This window comes from Triturus cristatus, chromosome 4_1 (genome assembly GCF_964204655.1).
Source record: "Triturus cristatus chromosome 4_1, aTriCri1.1, whole genome shotgun sequence".
Lineage (NCBI taxonomy): Eukaryota > Metazoa > Chordata > Amphibia > Caudata > Salamandridae > Triturus > Triturus cristatus.
In genome coordinates, this window is record NC_140585.1 from 324,381,342 (window position 1) to 324,407,281 (window position 25,940).

The following is a 25,940-nucleotide window of genomic DNA, read 5'->3' on the forward strand; positions in this document are numbered from 1 at the left end:
CAGACATTGAGTCGTGTGAAGTAGAACAGGCAATACGAGCATTGAATTCAGGCAAGGCGATGGGGCCTAATGGCCTTCCCATTGAACTGTACAAATGCCTAGTGTCCAGGTTAGCTCCCCGACCTACTCCACATGTGGAAGGAAGCGATAGACGAGCATATGCTCCCACCACATCAGCGTCTAGCGATGATAATAGTCATTCATAAGGTCAGGAAACCGCCAGAAAGATGCAACTCATATCATCCGATCTCCCTTCTCAATGTTGAAGTTAAGGTCCTTGCCAAGCTCCTAGCGACTAGGTTACACGGGTCATAACTACCCTAGTTCATCTTGACCAGTTGGGCTTTATGCCAAACAGAGGAACGCGTCTTCACTTGAGTAAATTGAAAGGAGTGATGACAGGCACCAGAAATGACAAAATATCCACAATGGTTCTGTCAATGGATACCTCAATGGCATTTGACAGTCTCAAATGGACTCAAATGTTTGGAGCACTTGTGACATGGTCGTCAGACCAAATTTTTTAGGTTGGATTCAATTATTGTATACGGCCCCAACTTCCCAGGTTAAGGTGAATGGCATCACATCCCATAGCTTCCCTATGGGCAGAGGGACTAGGCAGGGATGTCCCTCTCCCCCCTGATATTCGCACTAGCCCCGGAGCCCTAAGCAGCATGTGTTCAACAAGATCCTATTGTAAGGGGAGTCACATGGGGATAATCATGGGAAGAACGCATTTCCTTGTATGCGGACGATATGCTTTTCTATGTGTCCAGCCCCCACCACGATTACCAACCTCACACATATACTCTGGACCTTTGGGCAGTACTACGGCTACAGGGTGGACTGGGATAAATCCATCATGCATCTAATACCAGGTCCCATGCCCACACTCCCAGAAGTGTAGAACTACTTTTGTCGGCTGGGCATTTTAAATACTTAGGTATTCATGTCACCATGGATCACATCCTATTCTACTGTCTGAATGCAGCCCCCCTCCTGGAACACTTTGTGGCAGATGTCGAACACTGGAAAACTTTGCCAGTCTCATTATTAGAGCTGGCGGCGATGTTTAAAATCATTACCCTACTCCGAATACTTTACATTCTGCAAAATACTCCTCATCAGGTGCCAGATAAATTCTTTCAGTCCATTGAATCCCCTCTCCGTTCCCTGTTGTGGAACACAGCCCCACCACGGATTGCCCTCTCCAACCTAATGCATGGAGTATATGACGGGGGCATCGGCCTTCCAGACATAAAAAAGTACCCAGCGATAGTGCACGATTGGGTGTTTGCTCCCTGGAACGACCCGACCTATTGACTAGAGCGGCTCTCTATGGGGTCTGGGAGATGTCAAGCCATATTCTATAGCTCACCTAAGGGTAAAAGCTCATTTCCCCAAACATACACAATAGCTCAGATATAGCTCCCCGCCATGTCCTTTTTGGGATGAAAGGGAAAACTTACTAATATGACCCCACTATGGCATTGTGACAAACTTTCCCAGGTACCTGACCTTCAGGGCTTTAAAACATGGAACTTAATAGGGGTTTCTGCATTGGGGGGGATGTATGGAGGGATGGTAATATGCTCATTTAGGAGGAATTACAGATCCAGTATGAACTGACCACCACTGAACTATTTAGATACCTCCAACTTCAACATGCCCTGAGGTCACATATCTCCGGGGAGACCCCCTTCTCATAATCCTCCCCCCTAGAGGACAGAGTGCTAACTGAATCATTACCTACAAAGGACAGTCTCCCTGATTTATATAAAAACTATGGAACAACTCTCCCAATATCCTCACCGTGCTGAGATCCAAATGGGAGGCAGAAATTGGAGACTGTGACGATGGAGAATGTGAGGAGGCGCTGGGTGCCTTCCAAGAGGTTGCTAAACACAGCGGTTCAGATTGATATTTCTGTGCATACTACATCGATCCTACCATTCCCGCACAAATCTCGAGCACATGAGCCACACCTCAACGGACCTGTGTCTTAGGGGCTGCAAGAGTGAGTGAACCTTCTTCCACACGATTTGAGCGTGCCCAGTGATCCAAATTTTCTGGATCGACCAGCAGAAAATAATGGGGGAAGTGACTACGGAACCCCCCCAACAACAGCAAAGAAGTGCATTCTACATATTTGGGAGAGGAGCCGCTGCCAAAATATGCCAGAATCGGACTCTCGCAGGGCCTTATAGCAGCCAAGCTAAATTTTTCACACCTGTGGAGAGCGGCTGCGGCTCCACTGGCGGGAGATTGGAAGCGGACCTAGACTCGTGTATGATCAATGAGAAGCCAATATATCAGGGCAGGAGCTGCTCACGCAAGTAGGAGAAAATTTGGGCGGGTTGGCGCTCCAATAGTGGCTTTAATACAGGACCCACCCCAGGGTGAGAAGATGGCAAACATGACGCACTATATGTCTAGACATAAGAAGGCACAAAAATGTGTTGGCTGCATCCATCTAGTTTATTTCCCCATATGTGATCCCTGAAAGATTTTTCTACTTACCTGCTGTACCAAATGTCGCTACCTAGAGATCTCTGTATGCTGCTTTTTGTTTGTATACTTATATGTTTTGTTTGTTTGAAAATTAATACAGAGATTGTTTTTTTAAAGTGCACGGTCATTAGGTATAATTACAATTGGTACTGACAACCTACCTGTAAGTCCCTAGTTATGTTAGGGCAAGTATGTCTAGATGCCCAGTAGATTTAATGCACTTTCATGTGCGCTACTGTGGTGCCTGCTGTCATTTGTAAAGCTAGCCCTGCAGGCTACTTTTAAATTAAAATTATATGCAAATTTTATTTTTGAATTAAAGGTGCTTTCAAAGTCGCAAACTATCTTATCTTTACATAAAAGTCACCCCTAGAATCTCCCCAAGGTGCCCCAGGGATAGGGTGCCTTGCAACTAACTATAAGTAGGGACTTTATAAACAATGTTTTATATGCACTGGTGAGGGAAAAACTGCCAAATTCTGTTTTTCCCCCATTGTAGCACAGTGGCTCCCTAGGCTAAAATGGAAATACTTTATTAAAGAAAGGAGTTAAAATGTACTACAAAGTATCAAAATGATAGAACAAATCCAAAACCTTGTCACTGTTAAATTCATTATAAGTATCACAGTAAATACGTTATAGAACTTTCTCTTCTGTAAGCAAAATCCAGCCTTCCAGAAGCCCTGCTCTGATTGGACAGCCTCTGTCAGGCTGAGCCAAGCTGTCTTAATGAGGTGTGAAGTGGCCTGACTAGAGACAAAGTATCTTCAGTTGGAGGAGAACTGCAAGCTGCAGAGCAAAGGGCTGGGTGGGGGGGGGGGGGAGTAGCCAAACTGGTCTTCAAAGAAGAAATGACAATTTAGGGCAGCACAGTCTCATCCTCACATCCTGCACCCCAGACAGAACAGGAGTACCAGTAATTATTTTAATGCAGGGGCTGGAAGGAGTGTTAGGGAAACTTAGCCACACCCGTGGGTTGGCTTATCCAGATCTAACCCTCCAGGAGAGCGTTTCTCTAATTTGGAATTCTGGAAGAATACTGTTTTCTGTGTCAAGAATATGTCACACAATGGAGAAAGTGGTCATACACCTGGGTATAGCACTCATAAGGACTACACCTGCGGCACACTTTGGAACAACAGCCCTAAGTATTTTGCCTTGCTTAAAAAGGATTCAGGAGGGAGTTCCTGAAAGCAATAGGTACAAAAGAGGTAAAAGGAAGAGAGCAGACGCGTGAGCCCGGAGCTCCGGCCGGTTCCGAGTCTATCGTCATAAATTACTGGCAGCTGGGACCTGTGTGTGGGCTGAATCTGGTCTGGTAACTCCACTGACGAGCAGAGCTGCTTCTGACAGCTCAAGCAGGAGCGACGGGGGCAAGCTCTGCCCCAGGGAGCCAGCGGAGGTCGAGCACCCTCAAGATGGCGCTTCAAAAGAGATCAACGGCCTTGGAGCGTGCCGCGAGGCCCGGGACCTGCGAGGAGGTTGGGGCTGAGCGCAGAGGGGCCGCGGGGAAGTGGAGAAGTCGGCAGGACGGATGCTGTGACCTTCGCCGAGCTAGCGCACACTGGAAAGTAAGGAGTAAAGAGAATGGATGGAGGCCCGGACCTGGAGATCGCAGGGTGGTGAACTGATCCATACTCCAGTCTGATCATTACTTAGTGGAGCCTCGTTTGGCAGAAATTCTAGTTTTGCCATAGTCGGTCAATAGTTTTAGTGTATTTGGGACTTAAATTGAGCCGCCGCAAGCTGGTGATGGACTGCCTGACCTTTGTGCTTGACCCTGACATGGTGGCTGCACTCAGTCTCTTAGCCAGCCTAATACTGCGTGCGGCGAGTGAGTCTAGAGAAAGTGCCATGGTATGCCAATCTCATTCTCCACAGTGGACGCGCTTCATTGGTGGTGAGTGAGGGAGCGGAAAACAGCCACTTGCGTTCCCAATGTTGGTTCAGAGGTCCTGCTGGCACCTAAATTTATCACCCATCAAACTCGGCAAATACTTTTAAATCGGAACTCGCCGAGCCTGACCCCAAAATAGCGTCCGCCAAGGTATTTCCACCTGAGATGGAAGATGCCCCATTAGACGAGGGGGTCCCGATGTTCTAGCCGGATTAATAGCATAGATGAGTAAATGAACCACAGAACGTGAGGCAAGCCTTGCTGCAGAGTCTCGGAGTCCAACTAACTCGACCTGCCTCACTGTAAGATGGCCACCAAGCTCCATACCATTTCCTATCCTGCCATCCTCTTCATCTCCACTCTTCAGTTTCTTGACTCAAGACCTCCGGACACTTCATGATCTTCATTGTAACCCTGTGGAGCCCGAGCTACATGGCCGATTCCCAGTGGAGCTGCACTGACAGCTATAGGGGAGACTAGCTCCGCCTCACCGCTTTGGCTGTCACCTCACCAGCTGGACTTCAGACCTATGACTCATAATTTTCTCCACTGCAGTCTCCTTCCTGTGGACTTCCAGCTCTCTTGGTCTTTTTGGGGCTTGATTTTTGTGCTCGCTAGTAACTCCTGTCTTGACTATGTAATCATTCTTTAACTTATGTGAAATTTTGGAACTTGCAACCGGTTGTTTGCTTATGTAAAGTGCTTTACCTTCGGGTCTAGCCAGCGCTATATAAAATTCATTAAATAAATAAATAAAGATATCCATGACTAACACTACAGAAGAAGAAGGACTGTCCTAACGGAACCCTCACCTCTAGGCAAAGGAATGCACTCTGGATGACTGCACCTGCTGAACACTTGGAACTACAGACCTAAGGACTTTGCCCTGCTTCAAAAGTGGAAGGAGTTGACTCCTTGACAGCAACAAGTTAAAAGAGCTCCACCTGCATCATCTCCACCAAGAAGAACCCATCTGGAGTGCATCCAGTGGACTTTTAAGAATTTTGGCGAGGTACATTGAGGAAAACGTAGTCCCAACATCCTAGGGGCCATCTCAGCGCTTCTAGACTCTTGGATTGGTGTTTTTGGACACGTTGAACCCACAAGAGGAACTTCAGGAAGAAGCTCCAATGGTTTTGAGAATTTTTTTGCAAATATTGTAAAAAAACTCCATAAATTGGCCAGGTGCATTGTGGGAGTTGTAGTCCCAGATCTCAAGAGGTAAACTAGAGTATCTGAACCCGTGTCTGGTGCTGTGGATCACTTTCCTGCATCAAGAAACACTTTTGGAAGTAAGTGTAAAAGTGCTACATCAGGGGTGGTTTGAATTCTGTACTTTGTCCTGGTCCAATGTGACTGTTTTTCACCCTTTCAACGCTATTTGCTTCTAAGCTCTAATTATACTTTTAATCTTTGGTTCCCTACATTGGATTGTTGTCATTTTGGTGTCATTTTAATTTTAAAAATAGTCTTATTTTTATAAATTGGTGTTGGATTTTTATTGTGTGCTGTATCTTACTTTTAAATGCTTTACACACCTGTCTCCTAAGTTACGTCTGCCTGCTCATTGCCAGCTGTCAAGGGTTGAGCAAGGGAACATTTTATTGAGACCTTGACTGGACCTTTTATTGTGAAGGTGGCCTTATTACTAGTGGTAGGCACCTACTTAACCCTACCAATAAACCACTTTCTAACACCCTTACTCATTTTAATAGTTCAATGCCCTTTGATGTGTGCTTTTTGCACCGTTGTTTGTCAGTGGGGAGCAAAGTGATTCAGCAACTCCATCATTACTAATGTAACATTTATACCACAGTGTATTCATTAAATATAAATGAAATTACAGCAGTCATATAAGCAGCAAAAATACAATAAGTAAGCCAAATTAAAAAGGCATATTCAAATAGCCAAATAATATTATCAAGCACAGAGAATTCTGCAGTGCAAAATCAGTCTGTGTTAATAATAGAAATTCAACATCCAAATACATGCACCCCTGATCACAGTGTGCGCTCTGTCGCTCCTACCTGCTTCCCAGAAGGGCTCATAGTCTCATATCCAGATAGTGCACTTATCTTTTTACTGTGTTTCCACCTCTTTCCCAAGCATCCCACTGAAGGATGTTGTTGGCATATCTGTATCAAATCTTTAAGTGAAACCTACCCTGGGCATCTCAGCTACGAGGTTTTTTCAGGACTTGGAGGAAAACCGTTCCACATGTTCAGCCTCTCTCCTCCAGCTTAGGGTTGGTCACAATTGTAATTATGCTAGTGTAATTGGCATAATTTTGGAAAATTTGCATAACAAATTTACAATTATGCTTCTGGAAGACGTTTGAATGCAAGATGTGTTGTTTGGGTAATTTGTTAATACAATCAGCATTTCAGGCAGATTTTATTCCAGAGAGGACCATTTGGGAAGTCTTTATGCATGAAACTAGAAATCTGAATGTGAGCATTTGGGAGGGGAGCTGCGTCTTTTTAAGTGTGGGTGGTAAGCAAACATTTCCGGTAACGTTTTTACCCGAGTGGATCAGGTAATTTTTTAGTGCAAGACTCGAAATCTGAATGCAAGCAGCAGTATTTTGAACGCAAGTAACTGGATCCAACTAAAAAAATTCTACTTTTTGAAATTGAATTTTTACCCAAATTGATCTTTTGGATAGTTTTTGGAGCATGAGATGCATGTTGCATAATTATGTGTAATTTGCTGTCAGTTCGCATAATTACTCTCAGAAGTAACTCGGGCTAATTACCAATTTTCATAGCCAAAGCTTTCTGTCACCTCCAGCCTCAGTATTCCATGAGGACATCATAGATGCACAGCAACTCTGCTTGGCCACAGAATGAGTGAAAACACACACAGCATATACACAAACAGATTCCAGTTCAAATCGACACATCAACAATCTTATCTGTTCTCTTCTGGTCCACGTTGTTCTTCCTGGCTGACCTTAAGGAAATGATCCCACTAAGATACTGGACAGATGTATCTTGAGTCTTTGAAAGAGCATAGGGGCATATTAACAAGGTGGCGCTATAAAATTATTTCCGCTTTTCGGCCGAAAAGCGGCGATAATTTTATCGCCTTATCAGCAAAGACACGCTATTGCGTGTTTTGCTGACTTAGCGCCCGTTTCAAGCACGACTAACTTTGCATCGCTAATGAGATGCAAAGTAGGCGTGGCTGTGAAACCAACCAGGGAAAATATCGCGAAGGCAGCTTCGCGATATTAATAAGGCAGGGTAGCGATTATTTAAATCGCGTTAAGTATGCCTTAACGCAGGAATTTAACGTCTATTAAATTCCTGACTAAGGCATACTTAACATGGGGGGTGGATTCTGTGGCTAAGACCACAGTCCCTATCATCTAGGATATCGCCGTTTTCCACCATGGAAAACGGCGATATCCACACTATCTCTGGAATTTGTATCACCTCGGCGATGCGCGTTGTTGATAATGCGCTAAACATGGCAATAAATTCCAGAGATAGCCGGCGATAAATATGCAAGCGCTAAGCGCGCTTTGCGATATTCATCGCCGGCCCTTGTTAATATGCCCCATGATGACTTTGGCCAATGTTCCTAGACGGACAACAAGCTCCCATAGACACATTTTCTGACTGTACTTTTTTAGGGCACGCCACTAGGACAGCGACCGTGAATTGAAAGTGACCCATCACAGAAAACAACATCTGGTCCCCAGTTAGTCCTTCCTGGGGATGTCGATGATGCTATGTTTATTATTCGTCTATTCAACCTAACCATTATCCATCAAATGTTTATCTTGCGATTAGTACACAGAACAGGAAACTATAGTCTCTGTAATGCTACAATAATGTAATCACGAAACAAATATAACAGGAGCCCTTCAATCCAAAACTTTGCGAGATGCTAAAGGGTGATCAACAAGAGCGTTCCTGCCTGTGTTGATAATGCCTTCCTGAAAATTAAGGAAAGACCGATGATAAAAGGATCCCATGACATAACAGACATCGGCAAAGTCAATAGGTCCGGCTTTGAAACGCTTGCAAAATTATTTTGATTGCAAGCATAAGCCACACAAATAGAAAGAAACAACATGCCACATAACGACCAACTGCTTACAGTGAAGGTTTTAAGTTTAAAGAAAAATAACCATCGTTCAAATTTTTAATAGAACTTTACAGGAGATTCCTAGGAGGTCTAAAAAACAGTTTTAGTATTTATGCATACCACAGAATTGTATTTCTTTCTGGCTCAATGAAAAGGACTATAATAACTATATAGCATAAATATAAATATGTGCCTAAAATAATTTAAAAAGGGATAACGAAAGCGAAGTACTCTTCCCTTTTAAGCAGATGTGCAGGTTTGATCAAGAAAAATCTAGTCACTCACAGTTAGCAGCACATGCAGCTGAAAGGGCGTGGTCTTCCCACATGCTGTATGTTGTGGTGGGCGAAATAACAGTTGAAAAGATCAAGTGATGAAGCAGGCTAACTCAAAGCCCCTCCGATGTCAGTCGGAAGGGCTTCGAATCGGATTGGAGTTTGCTGAATCCGATCCAGAGCCCTCGTTCTTCACCCACTCCTATCTTCAATGGGAGCCTGTGGCCCTGATTCCGATTTCGTTCGGTAAGCATACTGACCGAATCGTTTCCGTAATGCTTTCCATACCACTTGTATCGGGGAAGTCCGACCAAATGAGTACGATGCATCCGTATGCATCTTGATACAATTCGGTCGCACTCCCACTGACTTCAATGGGAGCCTGTGTTCCAAAAGTGAACAGGCTCCCATTGAAGAAAGGGGTGGATGAGGAAAACCTTGCACCCTGAGGCGGGCACCCCATGGTGCCTGCCACACTGTGCATGATTGGAAAGGGGGGAACCATGGGTACCCCCATGGGCCCAATTCGGAGGGCCAAAGGTGAAGGAGGACCTGCTATGGGCCACCAAAGACAGATTCCGGCAGCTCCTTTGTTCCAGGCAAACCGATTTGGAAAGGCTGTCCGAATCGATCCTTGTACTTGTTCTCTCAGAAACCAAGTCCATAGTGCTAAACGAATCTGCTCCGGAAAGGCTCAACCTTCCCGAATGCCTTTCTGAACTGATTCAGTCAGCCCAAACGGTTTCCAGGCATCATACTTGGTCATTCAAAACTGGGAATGAGTCGGTCAGAAACAAGGGTTCCGGATCGGATTCCGCAAACCCGTCGGAGCCCTTCCGACTGACATCGGAATCGACCCCTAAGTCCATAGCTATTTGTATATTTTATATGTATTAATTTCTTTGGGTTACATGTGGCTAGAGTATCAGCTGAAGACGTTTCCAAGCTAGACATAAAGATCGTGTAAGATCATGATAACTGGGGTATAGTGATGGGATTCTGATCAAGATGATAGTCTCTAAATTGTTTTGTCAATTCCTTCTGAGGGCCCAAAAAAAGCAAAGGTTCACTTACTGAAAACTAAAACAAACACCAACTGTGAATGCTAAGTTGCTCTGCTCAATAGGCCTATTACAAAAATTCTATACAACAGTTTTGCTGCTGGTTCAGACTCAGTTTGTTTTTCAAATATTCTGCTGGTCTATCATTTACTACAGAATTTCTTTGCAGTTAAAAATGTACACCTGTGGCTTTCCCTAATGGTATTTCATATCTGACCTGCAGATAACTGTGTGGAGTTCCAGAGAAATGGCTCTTCCTTCAATACAACAGCAAACAGCACATCACCAGTCATCGAATTTTGGGAGTGAGTGGGCTTCCATATGTCTGTAACGTATGAGCATGTTGGCATTTACTTGGTGTTTGGCCTACTGGGGCTTTTCGATACTTGTAGGTATTAAACATTTTGACACTACAGTGTTGTACAGATATTAATTTCACTGCCTGACAAAGTAGCAGCACCCCAGAAGATAACATTGTTTACAGGCCATCGGTGGATAATATCTGAAAAAAATAAGTGCAGGTGCCCAGACTTTTTGCTTAAAGGCTGACGTCCACCTTCGCCACTAGATCCACCCACTTCAAAACAAGGTCTACCCACTTTCTCTCATACTATTTGACTTGAGGTGCATGTCATCCCTCCTTTGTCAAGAGATATTCAGAGGGATTCTCACTGGAAGAATATTGAAAAAATGGGGCCAAATTGGGAACATTGGTCCTTAGTTGTGCTGTTAAGGACAGACACAATTAGGCGGCCATGGCCTGTGCAGGTAAGAGCAGCAGGGCGGTGGGGCCAGGTGGGGGGATTTCGACTGACGATGATGAGGTAAAATGTATTATTTATTTAATTTTCCCTTGTTATTGTCGGTCGAGATACCCCCCAGTCGGCCCCACCCTTTTTACCTGCACGGGCTGCGGCTGCAATTAGGGTATAAAATACCACTAAGAATCCTTGGTACCAGTGAAACTTCACCTGCTACACTATTGATAGCATTGCCCATCATCTCAGGAAATCTTGGATGCAATTGCAACTAATGAAACTGTTCCTTTGTGTATGGAAAGTGTGTACTGTTACCATATGTGTCCAGAGTGATTCAAGGACCTTACTCCATCCTTAACAAGTTAACATGACTATAATGAATGCCTTGCCAGTGATGTAGCTTCAGAAGGGGATTTTGGTTGTGACTCCTTCCCACCATGCCAAATAAAAGCATTCTTGGCTCGGTAGTTGGTTCTGCAGGCCTTGAGTTTGATCTGCTATGTCTGGTTTTTTTCTTCACAATCTTGATTTAATAGGAGGTTTTAACTTGTTGATTGTTTTGGATCAGGTATTTAAATATAAATAGCAATCGGTTTAGCAAAAAAGTAGTAAAGCTGAGCCTACAGTAGCACTCCTTCAAAGGGTGCAAATTTACCACATTTTTGCATTTTGCAAATATTGGCAGTAATAGGAATATAAAGCTGTGCCAGTCTTAGGTTTCAAGGCATACAACTGGCAAGAAAACACTCAAAAGATGACGGACAAATGCTTACAAATAGTCTAACCACTGGCAATCTCTCAGGTTGAAATTCCGACCCATCGTTGTTGATCCAACTGTGCCACAATTGACAGAGGACCGGATTTAGGGGTGTGCTGACTGATTGACAGTGTGGCTGAAGACTTATACTGCTGCCACCCTGCCCTTATTCTCCCCAAATTTAGAGAGTCCTACTTTCCCGCGGACGTGTCTGTACATTGGTAGGAACCACCACTATGGCAGTTTTGTCTATGTAGGGAAAGTTTGACACTGTGCTAGGCAAACATGACTGACATTCCTCAAGCTTTTCAAAAGTATTTTAATTTATAGAATTAAACTCCTGAAGCACTAAAAACGAACAAAACTCCTCATGGTATGGGGTAACTTTTCTGTTTTTTACGGCCCCCCACCGCCTCCAGCCAGCTCACCTCCCATACTAAATAGGCCTGGGCTATGAACTTTGCTCCGTTTGCGGAGTCTTCTGCACTCCGCACTCCGCGTAGCTCGTGGAGTGCAGGAAACTCCATTTACGATCTGCAGCGGAATTTTTCCATGCTCGCGATCGCGAACGGTAAGTTCGCAAACGATAAGCTCGCGAGTTGCCGCTCGGGTAGAATTTCTACCTGAGTGGCAGGAATACCAGCAGAAACTGCAGTTCGCACTGCACTCCGCCACTCGCGAAACTTCGTGGAGTTTTTTTGTAACTTCGCAGAGTTCTGCGTAGCAAAACTCCACGAACTATGCCCAGGCCTAAAAATAGGGTGGATGATAAAAAAGGTTTATCTACGATTCATTTACTCCATCAGGTTGGAAGAGGAAGTTTTATTCCATTGCAATAAAATATATAGCCCACAAGATTCAAAATTGGGTGGGAGGACCTTGAGTTTGGCAGCCAGAGTACTCTGTCACTCTTGCAATGAAGTACTTTGTCCATTAAACTCCAAATCAGCCGCAAATTAGTATTGACTCATGGGAAGATTTCATCACAAAACTTGTTTATCCCACATAATCACCCTGCGGCAAACTCTTTTTTTGTTGGGAAATTTGCGGTCAACATCCCTTGAAACGCACTGACTAAGATACGCCCCTGGGCTTGACGGATTTTTTTTTTTTATAGTGAGGATCTTAACATTCTCATACAGGTTTTAGCAGAGGCTGTGCTGCCACTGACTGTTTTAAGGTACTTCAGTAACCTTTGTCTTCCTGCCTCATTCATTTTAGATATTTATTTTTATGTCTGAAAAGCAGTAGCTGAAATGAGTAGGTCGAGGATAATCACTGGAAAACACTTCAAGTATCAGCAGCACAATGGGCTCTTTAAATTTTCTTGTTTGTACAGTGCTAATTCCTAGAATCTGTAGCTGTCTCTTGGCCAGACCTATTGTTTACAAATGCGCTGACTAAGCTATGCCCCTGGACTTGACGGTTTTTATTGCTTCTTCTGTCCATTCCACCTGCTTGATTTTTTAAAAAATATTCCCCCACACTTGCTCCTTTGTTGCTCACATATCCTTATTGATTTGGCACCCTCTTCTTTCTCCCTCCTTATTTTTTTCTTTTTGTTGGCCGCCATGCTATGAGCTTCCAAATTAAAATGTTCTTATAGTTTCAAGATGGCCACACGTGAGCACACCTAAGCATGAATGCACAGTGGGCAGCTAGGAATGGGTATGTTTTTTGTTTTAACAAACTCAATCAAACATTGCCACCACAGATGGGAATGGATCCTTCATGCACTTCTATCTAATCCAACTAAAGTTATTGAAAACTCCATTAGGTTTCACTGTCAAAACCTATTGGCTTTCCTAATGAGAGCTTTTGATGTGCTACTAAATGGGTCTCAGTCCCCTAAGTGCCTGTGTAGTCCACCATCAACCTCAGTCACAAATTAAATACTGCTACCAGTGATTGTTTTATATTTTTTAATTTAATTAATGCAATTGTAAAGGTTTGGCCCTCTAATGAACAGCAGTGGGTGAGGTACTCTTAATTTCCTCAAAAGGAACCAAAGATAACAGTGCTAAATAAGGATAGTCTGTTTTAGAAAAACTCAAATTTAAATTAAAAAATAAACCAACTAACCATTCATATACATATTTACCAGGTGGGCAAGTTACAAGAGAACAAATAACACGCCTATACAATAGTGAGCACATAATGTAGTAGTGTAGGAAGGTGGAATATTATGTGGTGATACTGGTTAGGCTTCACCATGCAATACTATCACAAACCTCAAACATGGTCTTTGGATTCACACTAATAGATCCTTAGGTCAGTCCTGGTAGTGCGGCAAGGAGCAGTCCGGCTAAACTAGAGGAACATCTGTTAAGTATTTCAGAGCACCAACATTGCTGAGTAATTGACACAAATCAAAAGAAATCCCACACCAATTTATAAAAATAAAGCAGATTTTTTCATAATTTAGACACTAAAATGAATGTGATCAGACAAAAATAACCAGAGTTATGGGTTTTAGAAGAAAACATACATAACAGCAATTCAAAAGTGGTAGTGACAATCTGTTACTTGCAGGTCAAGTGGCATGGAACTCACACAGGGTAAAGATGATGCTGTCCCAGGTCCAAGCCACGATAGTCAGTTCAATTATACCTACCCCGTAGAGACTGGGTGCACAGTTATCCTGGCTGTCCCTGGTACTGAATGGGAGCCGCGGGAGAGCTGCTTTTACCACTTACTGGGAAACAGGGAGGACCGGACTGAGAACTGAAAGCAGCCTTGGCAAGTTTTGCCAGACCAGCCCCGGTCCGGCACGTAGCAAGCGAGCGCAGCAAGCAAGCCCGACCACTACTAGGGGGTTTTTGGGGGTCCTCCTCCCTAGAAAATTTTGGAAAAAGACAGACCAAAATGGTGAATTTTACAGCACATTTTTCATTACATATTCAATTGTATCAACTTTCAAAGCACAGTAAATAGTAGATGATGACCTTAAAGAGCAACAGGTCTGAATAGTGATGAGGCTCCTTGCCCCCTCTCCCCCAACCCCCAGGTGGATCCGCAGAGAGGTCTGAAAACTCATGAAAAATAAATGAAGACGTCTGCATAATACATTCATTGCCAAAAAATATTATATGGAAACGCTGGGGGCATGAACAATCACTGACCGCAGCAATAGGTCTAGCAATGTTTTTACGTCGGGAGGAGAGAGATGGGGAGAGAGAAAGGGAGGGAAGGAAGGGGGAGAGAGAGTGGGAGACAAGAAGATAAAGGGAAAAGAAGAGAGAGAGAAAAAGAGGAAGAGAATGAGAGATAGAGGAAGGAGAGGAATGAGAGAAGGACGGGGAGAGGGATGGAAATAGAGAGAGGAAGCGAGAGAGAGAGGGAGGGAGAGGGGGAGAAAGAGAGAGAGAGGGACAGAGAGAGCGGGAGAGATGGAGGGATAAAGAGAGAGCGGAGGAGGAGAGAGGGGAGAGAGTGAGAGAGTGATAGAGGGATAGGGAGAGATAGAGAGAGAGATAGAGGGAGAGAGAGGGAGGGAGGGAGAGAGAGAAGGAGAGAGAAAGGGAGAGAGAGAGGTGGGGAGTGAGAGAGGGAGAGAAATACAGGGATATAAAAGAGAGAGAGGGAGGGATAGAGATAGAGAGGGAGAGAGAGAGAAAATGATAGAGAGGGAAAGGGATAGAGAGGAAGCTAGAGAGATGTGGGTATATATAGAGGGAGGGAGAGAGAGTGAGAGAGCGAGTGAGGGATAGGTGTAGAGAGAGAGATTGAGAGGGGGAGAGGGATAAATAGAGAGCGAGTGAGAAGGAGAGAGAGAGAGAGGGATAGAGTAGAGAGGGAGGGAGGTAGGGAGCAAGAGAGGGAGAAAGAGACAAAGGGAGAGAGAGGGGGCGAGAGAAAGAAACAGAGGGAGAAAGAGAGAGAGGAGGAGAGAGAGAAGGAGGGGGAGAGAGGGGGTAGAGAGAGGCGGCACAAGAGAGAAAGAGAGAGAGTGGGAGAGCAAGAGAGGGAGAGGGATAGAGAAAGAGAGAGGGATACAGAGAGAGGGGGAGAGATGGAAGGAGAGAGAGAGGGAGAAAGAGAAGGAAGGAGAGAGAGAGAGAGAGAAAAGGGAGAGATGGAAGGAGAGAGAGGGAGAGAGAAAGAGGGAGAGAGAAGGAGAGAGAGGTATATATATAAGGTAAAAGAAAGTAAGGGCAATTTAAGGGTTTAGAAGTGGGTAGTGGTAAAGGGAGGTAAGGGTACTTTTAGGGTTTTGGGGTGAGTAGTGGTAAAGGGTGGTAATGGTAATGTTAGGCGTTAGAGGGTGAGCAGTGGTTAAGGAAGGTAAGGGTAATTTTAGGTGTAGGCATTGGTTAAGGGTGGTAAGGGTAAATCTAGGGTTTAAGGATGGGCAGTAGTAAAGGGAAATAAGGGTGATATTAGGGTTTAGTAGTGGGTCCTTCTAACATCAAAAGGTATATTTGGGAAAAATATACATTTATGGGTTTATACTTACCTTGCGTATATTTACCATGTGTGGTAAAAGCATGCATGGGAAAGGCATCTACATGGTAAAGGCTGTGTGGAAAAGGCATGTGTGGTAACAGCATGCATTGTAAAGACATACATTCAATATGAGTCACATTAAGTTTTATTGTACAGTTTCTTATGATGATGTTCTTGAAAATTGGCATTGCTAAAACTAAGTTCAAAATTCAGTTATAGATTAAACAAAATAAAAGCAAACATAAACCTAAAATAGCCCTGTCGAGATGAGACAGACGTGTCCCACACACCTTGCCCTCAGCTTCACGTGATTCACTAATGCCCCGCCCACGAGACACTCTGGAGGGGAATGGCCGCAGCACAGTGTTTCGAACGCTCTGAGGACTCTGATTTCTACGCGGGGTCTATGAGCGACTAAGTAAAAGTGAGCAGCAAGGTCGGAGTGAAAAAGGGACACTGACAGCGCCTGGAAGTCACCAAGTAAATAAACCAAGCAAGCGGCGGGGGCAGAGGGAGCCGTGGGGGTCAGCAGGTGGAGGGGAAAAGATACCCGGCGAGCCTCGGTGGGTTTCGGCGGAAGAGAAGTGAGTGGCTTGAGGGGCCAAAAACTAAAGTTTTAGCTTAAGTGTTCCTGTTGTTTCACCCTACGCCCTACACCCCATATGCCCTAACGTCAAAATAAGGCCAAAAAAACCCCAAAGAAAAGCTGCCACGCATCTACTGTTTTCCTGCTGTCCGCCACCTGCATAAATACAGCATGCTGAAAAAAGCTCTTCCCTACTACCCCCCGTCTCGCAGGCTGTAAAAAAAAACTGAAGGAAAGGTTGCTTTATTCTCCACGGCTTACTCTCCAACACTTGCCCTTCTATGCGCAGATCGATGTAAAGTCTGGTGTACACGGCCTCTATATGCCGCGTACTGCGTCTTCAGTAGCGGAGAGGAGCGGAGGAAAGGAAAAGAGAAAGAGGCGAGGAGGAGAAGAAGCCAGGGGAATAGAGGCAAGGGGTAAACAGAGTAAAGCTGGGTTGGGGAAAGAGCTTTCAGAGCCGGTGGGTCAGACAGCGTTAACACCTTCACCTTCCCCCAGAGGAATTTTGAGGGGGCAAAGGAATGCTCAGCAGAGGATGGAGCTTAAGGCGAAGGCATTGGCTGAAAAAGAAAAACAATCTGATCGGAATATTATCTACCAACCCTCAGATGAGGATGAAACCCCATTTGAACACTCAGCAGATCCAGCAGACTCAAGTATGTTGGTTATAGGTGAAGACTGCAGAATAGGAGACGGATCTAACAGGGGTGACAAAAACTTGCTTAGCCCCAATCCATATCCTCTTTTTAGCAAGCACCTATCCACACACAGCAAATCAAAAAACGCGCTACACTATAGCTCTAAGAGTCCAAGCCTTGAATCTCAATTAGACCACCCGGATCAGCAGATTCTACAAAGCTATCCTGCTCAGCCGGCTCCGCCTGTCCAGGCAGCCCAACTACAGCCTCATTCGCATTTGCAACCTGAGATAGTCACTTTAGAAACAACCTCTGATAATCCTCCTTCTAGTCAAGAAGATCAACTGCTTCCACAACCCACCCAAGGGGCAATGAGCGACACTCAATCAAGGACAGAAGTATTAATGTCTGAGTCTTCTTCTGAGTCAGAATTAGATCTATTCTTACCAATAGCAGACGAGGAATCTAAAGGGAATTCTTCAATAAAAAAATGCGACCCTTGACCCTACCTGGTAGGTATCTCCCCCTCCGCACAGCACCGCCTGTGTGTTTGCCCCAGCTGCCGCTGCTGAGGAAGTTCGAGGTAGGCTTCACTGTATTGCCTGTACTGCTTTTCCGCCATTGTGGTGCCTGTAACTGCTGTTCTCTGTCCTCCCTGCTGCCTGTACTTGCTCTGTGCCCGTTTTTTTCCCCCTCTGTTCCCCTCGCTGTCCCCATGTCCCTCTGCCCGGTTTTCCCTCTGCTCCCCTCGCTGCCCCATGTCTCTCTGCCCGTTTTGCCTTCTGTTCCCTCGTTTCCCCGCCAACCCTGTGCCCGTTTTGCCTTCTGTTCCATTCGCTGCCCCCGTATTTCTGTAACCTTCTTTGCCTTCTGTAACACTCGTTGCCCCCTGATTTTGTGCCTTTTGCCTTCTGTGCCCTCGTCGCTCCGCTCTCGCCGCTGCGTCCCCTGCGGCCCCCCAGAAGGCCCGCCTAAGGCAAGCCCGTCTGCGCCCATCCGAGCCTGGACCGCGCCCAGCGCCAGAACCCCTGGCTGCCGCACCCGCCACAAGGAATGACGCCACTACGATGCCAGCACTCTGCATGCTCTCAACTCCGGATGGACCCACACCTGCTTCAAGGCCGCCCCGAAACGCACACACGGCCCCTTCACCTACTGGAACTGCAGCTACACCAGCCTCAGAGCCGATGAACTACCCGCCAAAAAAGACCTCAACCACCTCCGATGCATACTTCTGAACACCTGCTCCGCATGCAAATACGCCTTCGAGCTTTGGGACATGCTCGACACAACATCCCCGGACGTCGCCTTCCTGACAGAGACATGGATGAATGACTCCTCTGCACCCGACATCGTCATAGCCATCCCAGACGGCTACAAGATCACCCGCAGAGACCGCACCAACGAAGTCGGAGGAGGGATCGCCATCGTCCACAAGAACAGCATCAGGGTCTCGACTAGCACCGATGACACTCTCAGAACCGCCGAACACATACATATCCAGATCCACACAGACCCTAACTCCACCCTCAGAGGCACCCTCGTCTACCAACCCTCCGGACCCCGCCCCCAGTTCAGCGACTCGATCGCCGACTTCAGCACGCACGCCCTGACCTCCACCGACTACATCCTCCTCAGACACCTGAACTTTCACCTTGAGAACAACAACAACAGCAACACCACAACCCTGATCAATAACCTCACCAACCTCGGACTGAGGCAACTCGTCACTACGCCCACCCACTCCCCCGGCCACACGCTCGACCCCGTCTTCTCCTCAAGCCCGCACGTATTCTTCAACCACATCACCAAACTCCTCTGGACCGACCACCGCTGCATCCACTTCACTTTCCAGAAACCCACCACACACCACCGCACCCAACAGATCCACTGCCACTGCTGGAGCAAAATCACCGAAGATCAACTTCATGCAAACCTCGCTCTCAGCCCACCCACCGTACCCTCCAACACCGACGACGCTGCCCACAGCCTCAGACGCTGGATCGAGGACTGCGCCAACACCCTTGCCCCGCTAAAGAAACCCCCCTACAGAGTCACCAGAAAAAAGGGCCTGCTTTTTCACCCCAGAACTCCTGCTGCCTGAAGCTGAACTCGGACAAGACAGAGGTCCTCATCCTCGGCTCCAACCCTTCAGCCTGGGACGACTCCTGGTGGCTGACGGCACTGGGGACAGCCCCGACACCCACAGACCACGCACGCAACCTGGGAATCATCCTAGACTCAACACTCTCAATGACCAAGCAAGTGAGCGCCGTCTCCTCCTCCTGCTTCAACACCCTCCGCATGCTCCGCAAGATCTACAAATGGATCCCAACAGATACAAGAAAGACAGTCACCCAGGCCCTCGTCCGTCAGCAGCAGACTCGACTATGGAAACGCCCTCTACGCGGGAGCCCCGACCAAGCTAATCAAACGACTACAATGCATCCAAAACGCCTCGGCACGACTGATCCTCGACGTACCGCGCAACAGCCACATCACCCCCCACCTGAGAAACCTGCACTGGCTCCCCGTCAACAAGAGGATATCCTTCAAGCTCCTCATCCACGCACACAAGGCCGGCCCGGCCTACCTCAACAGACGTCTCTCCTTCTACATCCCCAACTGCCAGCTACGCTCCGCCAACCTCTCACTAGCCACCATCCCGCGCATCCAAAGAACTACCACCGGCGGGAGATCCTTCTCCCACCTCACCACCAAAACATGGAACACCCTCCCACTGAGCCTACGACAGACCCAAGACCTGCTGACCTCCAGGAGAACACTCAAGACCTGGCTGTTCGATCAGTAGCAGCCCCCCCAGTGCCCTGAGACCCTCGCGGGTATGTAGTGCGCTTTACAAATGACTGATTGATTGATTGATTGATTGCTCACAATCATCTTACAGGAACAAAGAGACTTTAAAGTCTCCCAAACGCTTGAAATCTCACAGTTACATGAAAGGCTGTCTAAGCTTGAGGAAAACTTGTTTAACATCCATCAAAGGATTATGGAAGTTGAGAACTGTGTCTCAGACCTAGAGGATAATATCGCAGCTATGCATAAGGCTCTCCACGCGCTAAATAAAAATAAGCGCCAGATGGAGCTAAAACTTCAAGATCTTGAAAATTATAACAGATGATCTAATCTGCGCTTGGTCGGAATTCCGGAAGGCTTGGAAAATACCGATATGGTAAAGTGGTCTGAGTCACTCCTAAGAAAGGTAATACCAGAGCTGCTAGGGGATCTCACAGTCACCAGAGCACACAGAGTGCCTGCACAGAAAAATCCGAATGCCAAATACCCACGCACGATTCTAATGAACTTTTCAGACTATAGAATTAAGGAAAACATTTTAAATACAGCAAAAGCCAATAGATCATTTTCCACCTCTAAGATCCCAAATTTTAGAATTTTTTCTGATATGTCCGCAGCCTCAGCACATAGACGGAAGGATTTTATTAAAATGATTGACTCCTTTAAAGCTAAAGGAGCGCCAGCATCAATCGTGCAACAGTCTAAACTAAAAGTCCTGGCTAAAGGAATTTTTTTTTGTCTTTTCGGATATATCAGAGGCTTAAACCCTTTTGGAAGATCTGAGTGCTGTATATAAGAAAGGAACTCTGTAGTCATGAGTTGGCATCTGATTATAATATGACTTGATATGAGGTCTCCTAGTTTAGGACATTTTAAGGCGTGTAGGAGGTGAATCAGGAGACCCAAAGGATGCAACCAAATGGCATCCAGGAAAAAGAGGGAGAAGGAGGGAATAGTGAGGGATTTCTTCCTTCGGGGGGGTTGTGGGGGAGGTGGTGGGGGTGAAGCATTCAGAAAAAAGAGCGTTCTTAGGCAAAGTTTCATTGCTTCAGAATATAAATAGATTTGGCAGAGAAATTGTCAATACATGGGTACATTTCACTGAAATGCAGTATGCACTTTAGGTGGAGATTAAGTACCAGGCGCCTTATGTTTTCTCTCAGGTATATATATACTTCCTTGCACTTTACATGTCTGCTGCTATTATGATCTGCTGCTCAACGATAACATTTGCACACTAGCTTCTTGGAAATAGTTTTTTCAGTTTGTTATGCTGACAGTTATGGTAAAGAAGAATGTATCTTAGGCACCTATGTTATTGGAGTGTTATGTTTCAACTGCTATTTAGAACTGCTGCTCAAATGCATAATTTGCACAATTCGCACTTTTAGTTTGCTATCTTATAGAAAATTAAGGCTTCTATGTTATTGTAGAGCTATGTTTCTGCTGCTATCTAAAAACTGCTGCTCAATGCTAAATTTGCACAATTCACACTCTTAGTTTGCTATTTTATAGAAAGAGAAGGCATTTATGTTATTGTAGTGTTACATTTCAGCTGCTATTTAAAACTGCTGCTCAATGCACAATTTGCACAATTCGTTCTTTTTAGTTTGCTAACTTTTAGAAAGAGATTTTATAGGAGGGACCGCCACAAGCCACATCTATGCATCCCAGTTATTCTTGATTGTTGAATAGGAATAAACTAACAATTTTGTCTTTTAATGCTAATGGCCTAAACAACAGACGTAAAGCCCACGCTGTAGAGAGCTGGCTTAAAGGGCTTTATCCCGACGTTATCTTTTTTCAAGAGACGCATTTTCAAAGTTTATCAGATGCCAACAAAATTCTTAAAAATTGGGCGCGTTTTTATTGTTCATCTGTTTCGGGCTCTGCGCAGAGAAGAGTGAGAATTTGTTTAGGGAAGCATGTTCAATTTCATGTTAATGCTACACATTCAGATTCGGGTGGAATATGGACATTTGTGCATGGAAAATTAAATCAGTTAGATCTTATACTCGCCACAATCTACGCACCAGTGATAGATGACCTACTCTCCATTCTACAACTAAAGCAAGCTCTGTCGGGTATTCCTGGTCAGATCATATGGGGAGGTGATTTTAATTTTCTATAGGACCCCTTAGTTGACTCGACAAAGACAGAACAAAAACAAAATAAACCCCAAGTTTCTATCGCCCTGTCTAGCTGTAAACTCAACCCAGATATTGTAGACTATTGGCAATATAACAATCCAGTTAAACGTGGGTACTCGTGTTACTCAGCAAAATAGGATTCAGCATCAAGAATAGACTTTTTTTTACCTCACACAATCTTATAGTTAGCAAATATGAACATATTTTAAATGCCTTTTCAGATCATGCCCTAATTAAAATGGAAGTCGTTGTACGGAGCTTGGATGAAAGTGCATCAAGAAGATGGCATTTTAATAAATTTAATTTATCAAATGACCCGTGGTGCACAGAAATAGAAATCGAGATCAGTTCCTTTTTTTACATAAATAAAGATTCCACCCCAATTAATATAATCTGCATTTAAGGCCACATTAAGAGGTATAATTATCTCAAAAGAGATCCCGCAACAAAGGGCTAAAAAAGAGGAAAGATTGAAGATGGAAACAAGACTTGCCCACGCAAATCAGAATTACATCAGAAACAGGGATCCTAGAAGTAAACAGGAATTAGTAGAAGCAAAAACACAAATGAGAGAATTCTACTATGGTTAAGGCAATATGGCGAGCAGAACTTACCTTCAAACAGTCTATGAAGATAGCGAATACACAGGGAAGCTTTTAGCCTGGCAGGCAAAAGAAAAACAGGTTTGCAACAGGATTGAAAGTATATGGGATGATTCCACTAAAACACACTCAATTAGTACGTTAGATATAGGAGAAGTCTTCCTCAAGCATTATAAGGGAATATACCAATCTGACTGCCATGCACCTTGTGAATCCATCTGCGTTTTTTTGCACAATTTTCCAGTTCCTACTGTAGACAGGAACTTTCGAGAGGAATTGCTAGCTGATTTTACGAAGGAAGAACTCGACGCAGTCATAAGCTCTCTATCCAATTGTAAAGCAACGGGGGAAGATGGGTTTTCCCGCAGAATTTTAAAAAAAAATCGCTGCAACTCTTAATATTGAATTCCTAAATCTTGCAAACCATCTACTACAAGGGGGCAATCCACCATTATCTTTTCGCTCAGCAGTAGTGGTCAGCATTTTGAAGAAGGATAAAGACAGCGAGAACGTGAATTCCTATAGGCCTATAAGCCTCCTAAATGTTGACTACAACATTTTTACTAAAATACTTACCAATAGACTAAATAAAATGGTTGGTTCACTCACTGGGGGAGATCAGTGCAGCTTTGTTGCAGGGAGGCAGCTCCATACTAATATACATTTTTTATTAGAAGCACTCGATTTTTTTAACATAAATAAAACTGTGGCTCAGGTCTGGTTTTTAGACGCAGAAAAAGCGTTCGGCCTAGTCTCATGGGATTGTCTGTTTTTAATTTTGGGAAAATTTGGCTTTCCAGAGGAGTTTATTCAACTAATAGGATGTCTCTATATGAATTCACAGGCGCATATTTTAATCAATTCAGTGAATATAGGTACATGCCAAATAAACAGAGGCACTAGACAAGGGTGTCCTCTCTCCCCGATTTTATTTGCGTTATTTATAGAGACATTAGCAATAGCAATTAGACAGAAAAAGGCGTACACTGTCCCTGTTCAAGGGATGACAAATATAAACCTCTACGCTGACGACATTGTCCTTTTTTTAACTCAGAAACAGACACCCAACAATAGGTGGTTATAGAATAAACATGTCCAAAACCGAGATAATATTGTTCAACTGTTCGATTAATTCTCTATTGCCAGAATTTAGGTCGGTATACAACACTCGCCCAAACAGATACTTAGGGATAGTAGATAGAGAAAGTAGAAGACCTATTTCATTTAAACTAAACTACACCCCGTTGCTGAAAAAAGTGAAATGCCTGCTAACACAATGGAATCAGCTCTCATTATTAATATTAGGTTGAATGGCTCTAATTCGTATGTCTATTCTTCCACTATTTAATTTTCTTTTTAGCGCCCCTCCATGTGCATTACAAGCAGCTTTTTTTTTAAAGAGGTAGATAGTATGCTCTCCTCATTTTTATGGTCAAATAAGTTACAGAGACTGGCACTTAGCACTTTAAATCACCCTGTTGCAGAAGGAGGGTTGTCCTTTCCAAATATCAGGAATTATTACCACGCAACTTTTGCACACCATCGTTTTAGACTTTTCTTTTTGGACCCTCAGAAGGCAGACAATTTCTTTATGAAAAAGATCTTAAAGGAATATAATATCACTGATCCTACAAGAATAACTAAGTACCCTAAGAAAGTACGATATAAGGCTCTCCAATGGTCACTCAAGCAAAAATCCCAGTTTTAAATTATTTTTAGTATTCCAAGATTTACTAACTCAACTATGCTGTCCCATTTTTTTACGGGGGAAAGATGTTTCATAGAGACTAGCATTCTAAAAAAATGGGAAGAAAACGGGTATGTTCACGGGTATGTACAAATCCACGATTTTACTATAGGCAACTCTTGGAAGCAATGGCCAGAGATCGAAATGCGGCTTCTGCATTCTAAAACAATATTAAAATGGTCATTTATCAGTTTAAAACCCTTGCTGGAAAAATTCGATATAAAAAAATACTTCTGTTAGAGTAAATATTAGTGAAGCCTTTGATTCCCCGATTCATTGGAGGATCAGTGCCTGGGTGAAAATCTTTGAGGAAGATAAACCTCTCTTGCCATATGATAAAATCCGTGATAGATGGTGGAAAAGGGAAGGAATGCAGCTCTCAATAGCAACATGGAACATAATTAATATCCTTAATGCATCAACACTTAGAGGAGCAAATTTTAAGCGCATGGAATTCTACTCAAAATGGCTGATCTATAGGACTCCTTCTTTCCTTCATAAGTTATATCCACAAATAGAGGCCAGGTGTTTCTGCTGCGCAAAAGAAGGAGGTGGCACATGGTCGCATATCATTTGGGAATGCCCAAAAATCAATGGTCTGTGGGAAGGAATTGAACTCTATCTCAGATCCACCTTAGACCCTTCCATATCCATCATCAATTGCAGTTTTGGTCTGTTCCCCCGATATTACTTTAAAAGATGAAAGCCTATACATCGCAGCATTGGTGGCAAGATCCTTAATTTTACAACTCCTGCAATCTATTATAGTTCCCTCTTTTCCGGCATGGAGAGCGAAACTAAATAAAATCAAAGAATTGGAATCTGAATAGCTATGCCCAGTCTGCAAGGTTTTCTCCATAACCTACTTTCACCTTATCACACGTTTATAGACACTTTTATATATTTTGTACTACACGACTGTTTTCTTTTCTCCTTTGGCTGTATTAGGGTTATTGAAAGAATGGCAAATTATGTCTATGCCTCATATTCTGAATTTAGCACTTTGCACTTTCCATCTTAATTCAATTATGATTCATAATTCGATTTTATGAGGTGTCTGCTCTTTGCAACTGGCGATGGGTAAAACTGTTAGGTTATAGTTATACCCAAATGTTTAGCACATGCATTCTAAATGGTATTTATTCTCTGCAAAAGGGAGTTGTGAGCACTATGCACTTTATTCAAGAATTTTACAGTTTTGAAAAAGATGGATGAGATATGTCTATTTTTAAAGACCTACCACCTTGCACTCTATATGGTATTTATCCCTGATGTGTAATGTTGTAGTTTTCCTTTATATATCATTTATTGACAGTGTAATTTGAATATTCTGACCTGTTCGCAATATGCACTTTATTCAACAACTCTGTGGCTTTGTAATTTGTATGAACTCTCAATACATTTTTTTAAAAAAAACATAAACCTGAAATAGTAACCAATTGGTAAAAACTTATAGAAGGGGTGCTTGATCTAATTTCCTTCCTGTGACTATTCGAACATCTTAAGGGATAGAAAATCACAAAGGTGACAAGACGCATTTCAGAATTCACTAAAGAAGGACATTTCCACTATCTAAATGAGATGATTTCACAGCCGT

At 44.1% G+C, this 25,940-nt stretch overlaps 1 protein-coding gene across 6 annotated transcripts in view; it reads left to right on the plus strand.

The window, feature by feature from the left end:
• LOC146854878 (sodium- and chloride-dependent GABA transporter 2-like) overlaps positions 1-25,940 on the plus strand; it is a 1,159,405-nt gene that overhangs the window by 666,375 nt on the left and 467,090 nt on the right. For all 6 annotated transcript variants that reach the window (XM_085652286.1, XM_085652283.1, XM_085652284.1 and 3 more), the window contains one exon: positions 10,063-10,144. In XM_085652286.1, the coding sequence (XP_085508412.1) occupies positions 10,063-10,144 (82 nt within the window). The remainder of the gene's footprint in view (positions 1-10,062; positions 10,145-25,940) is intronic.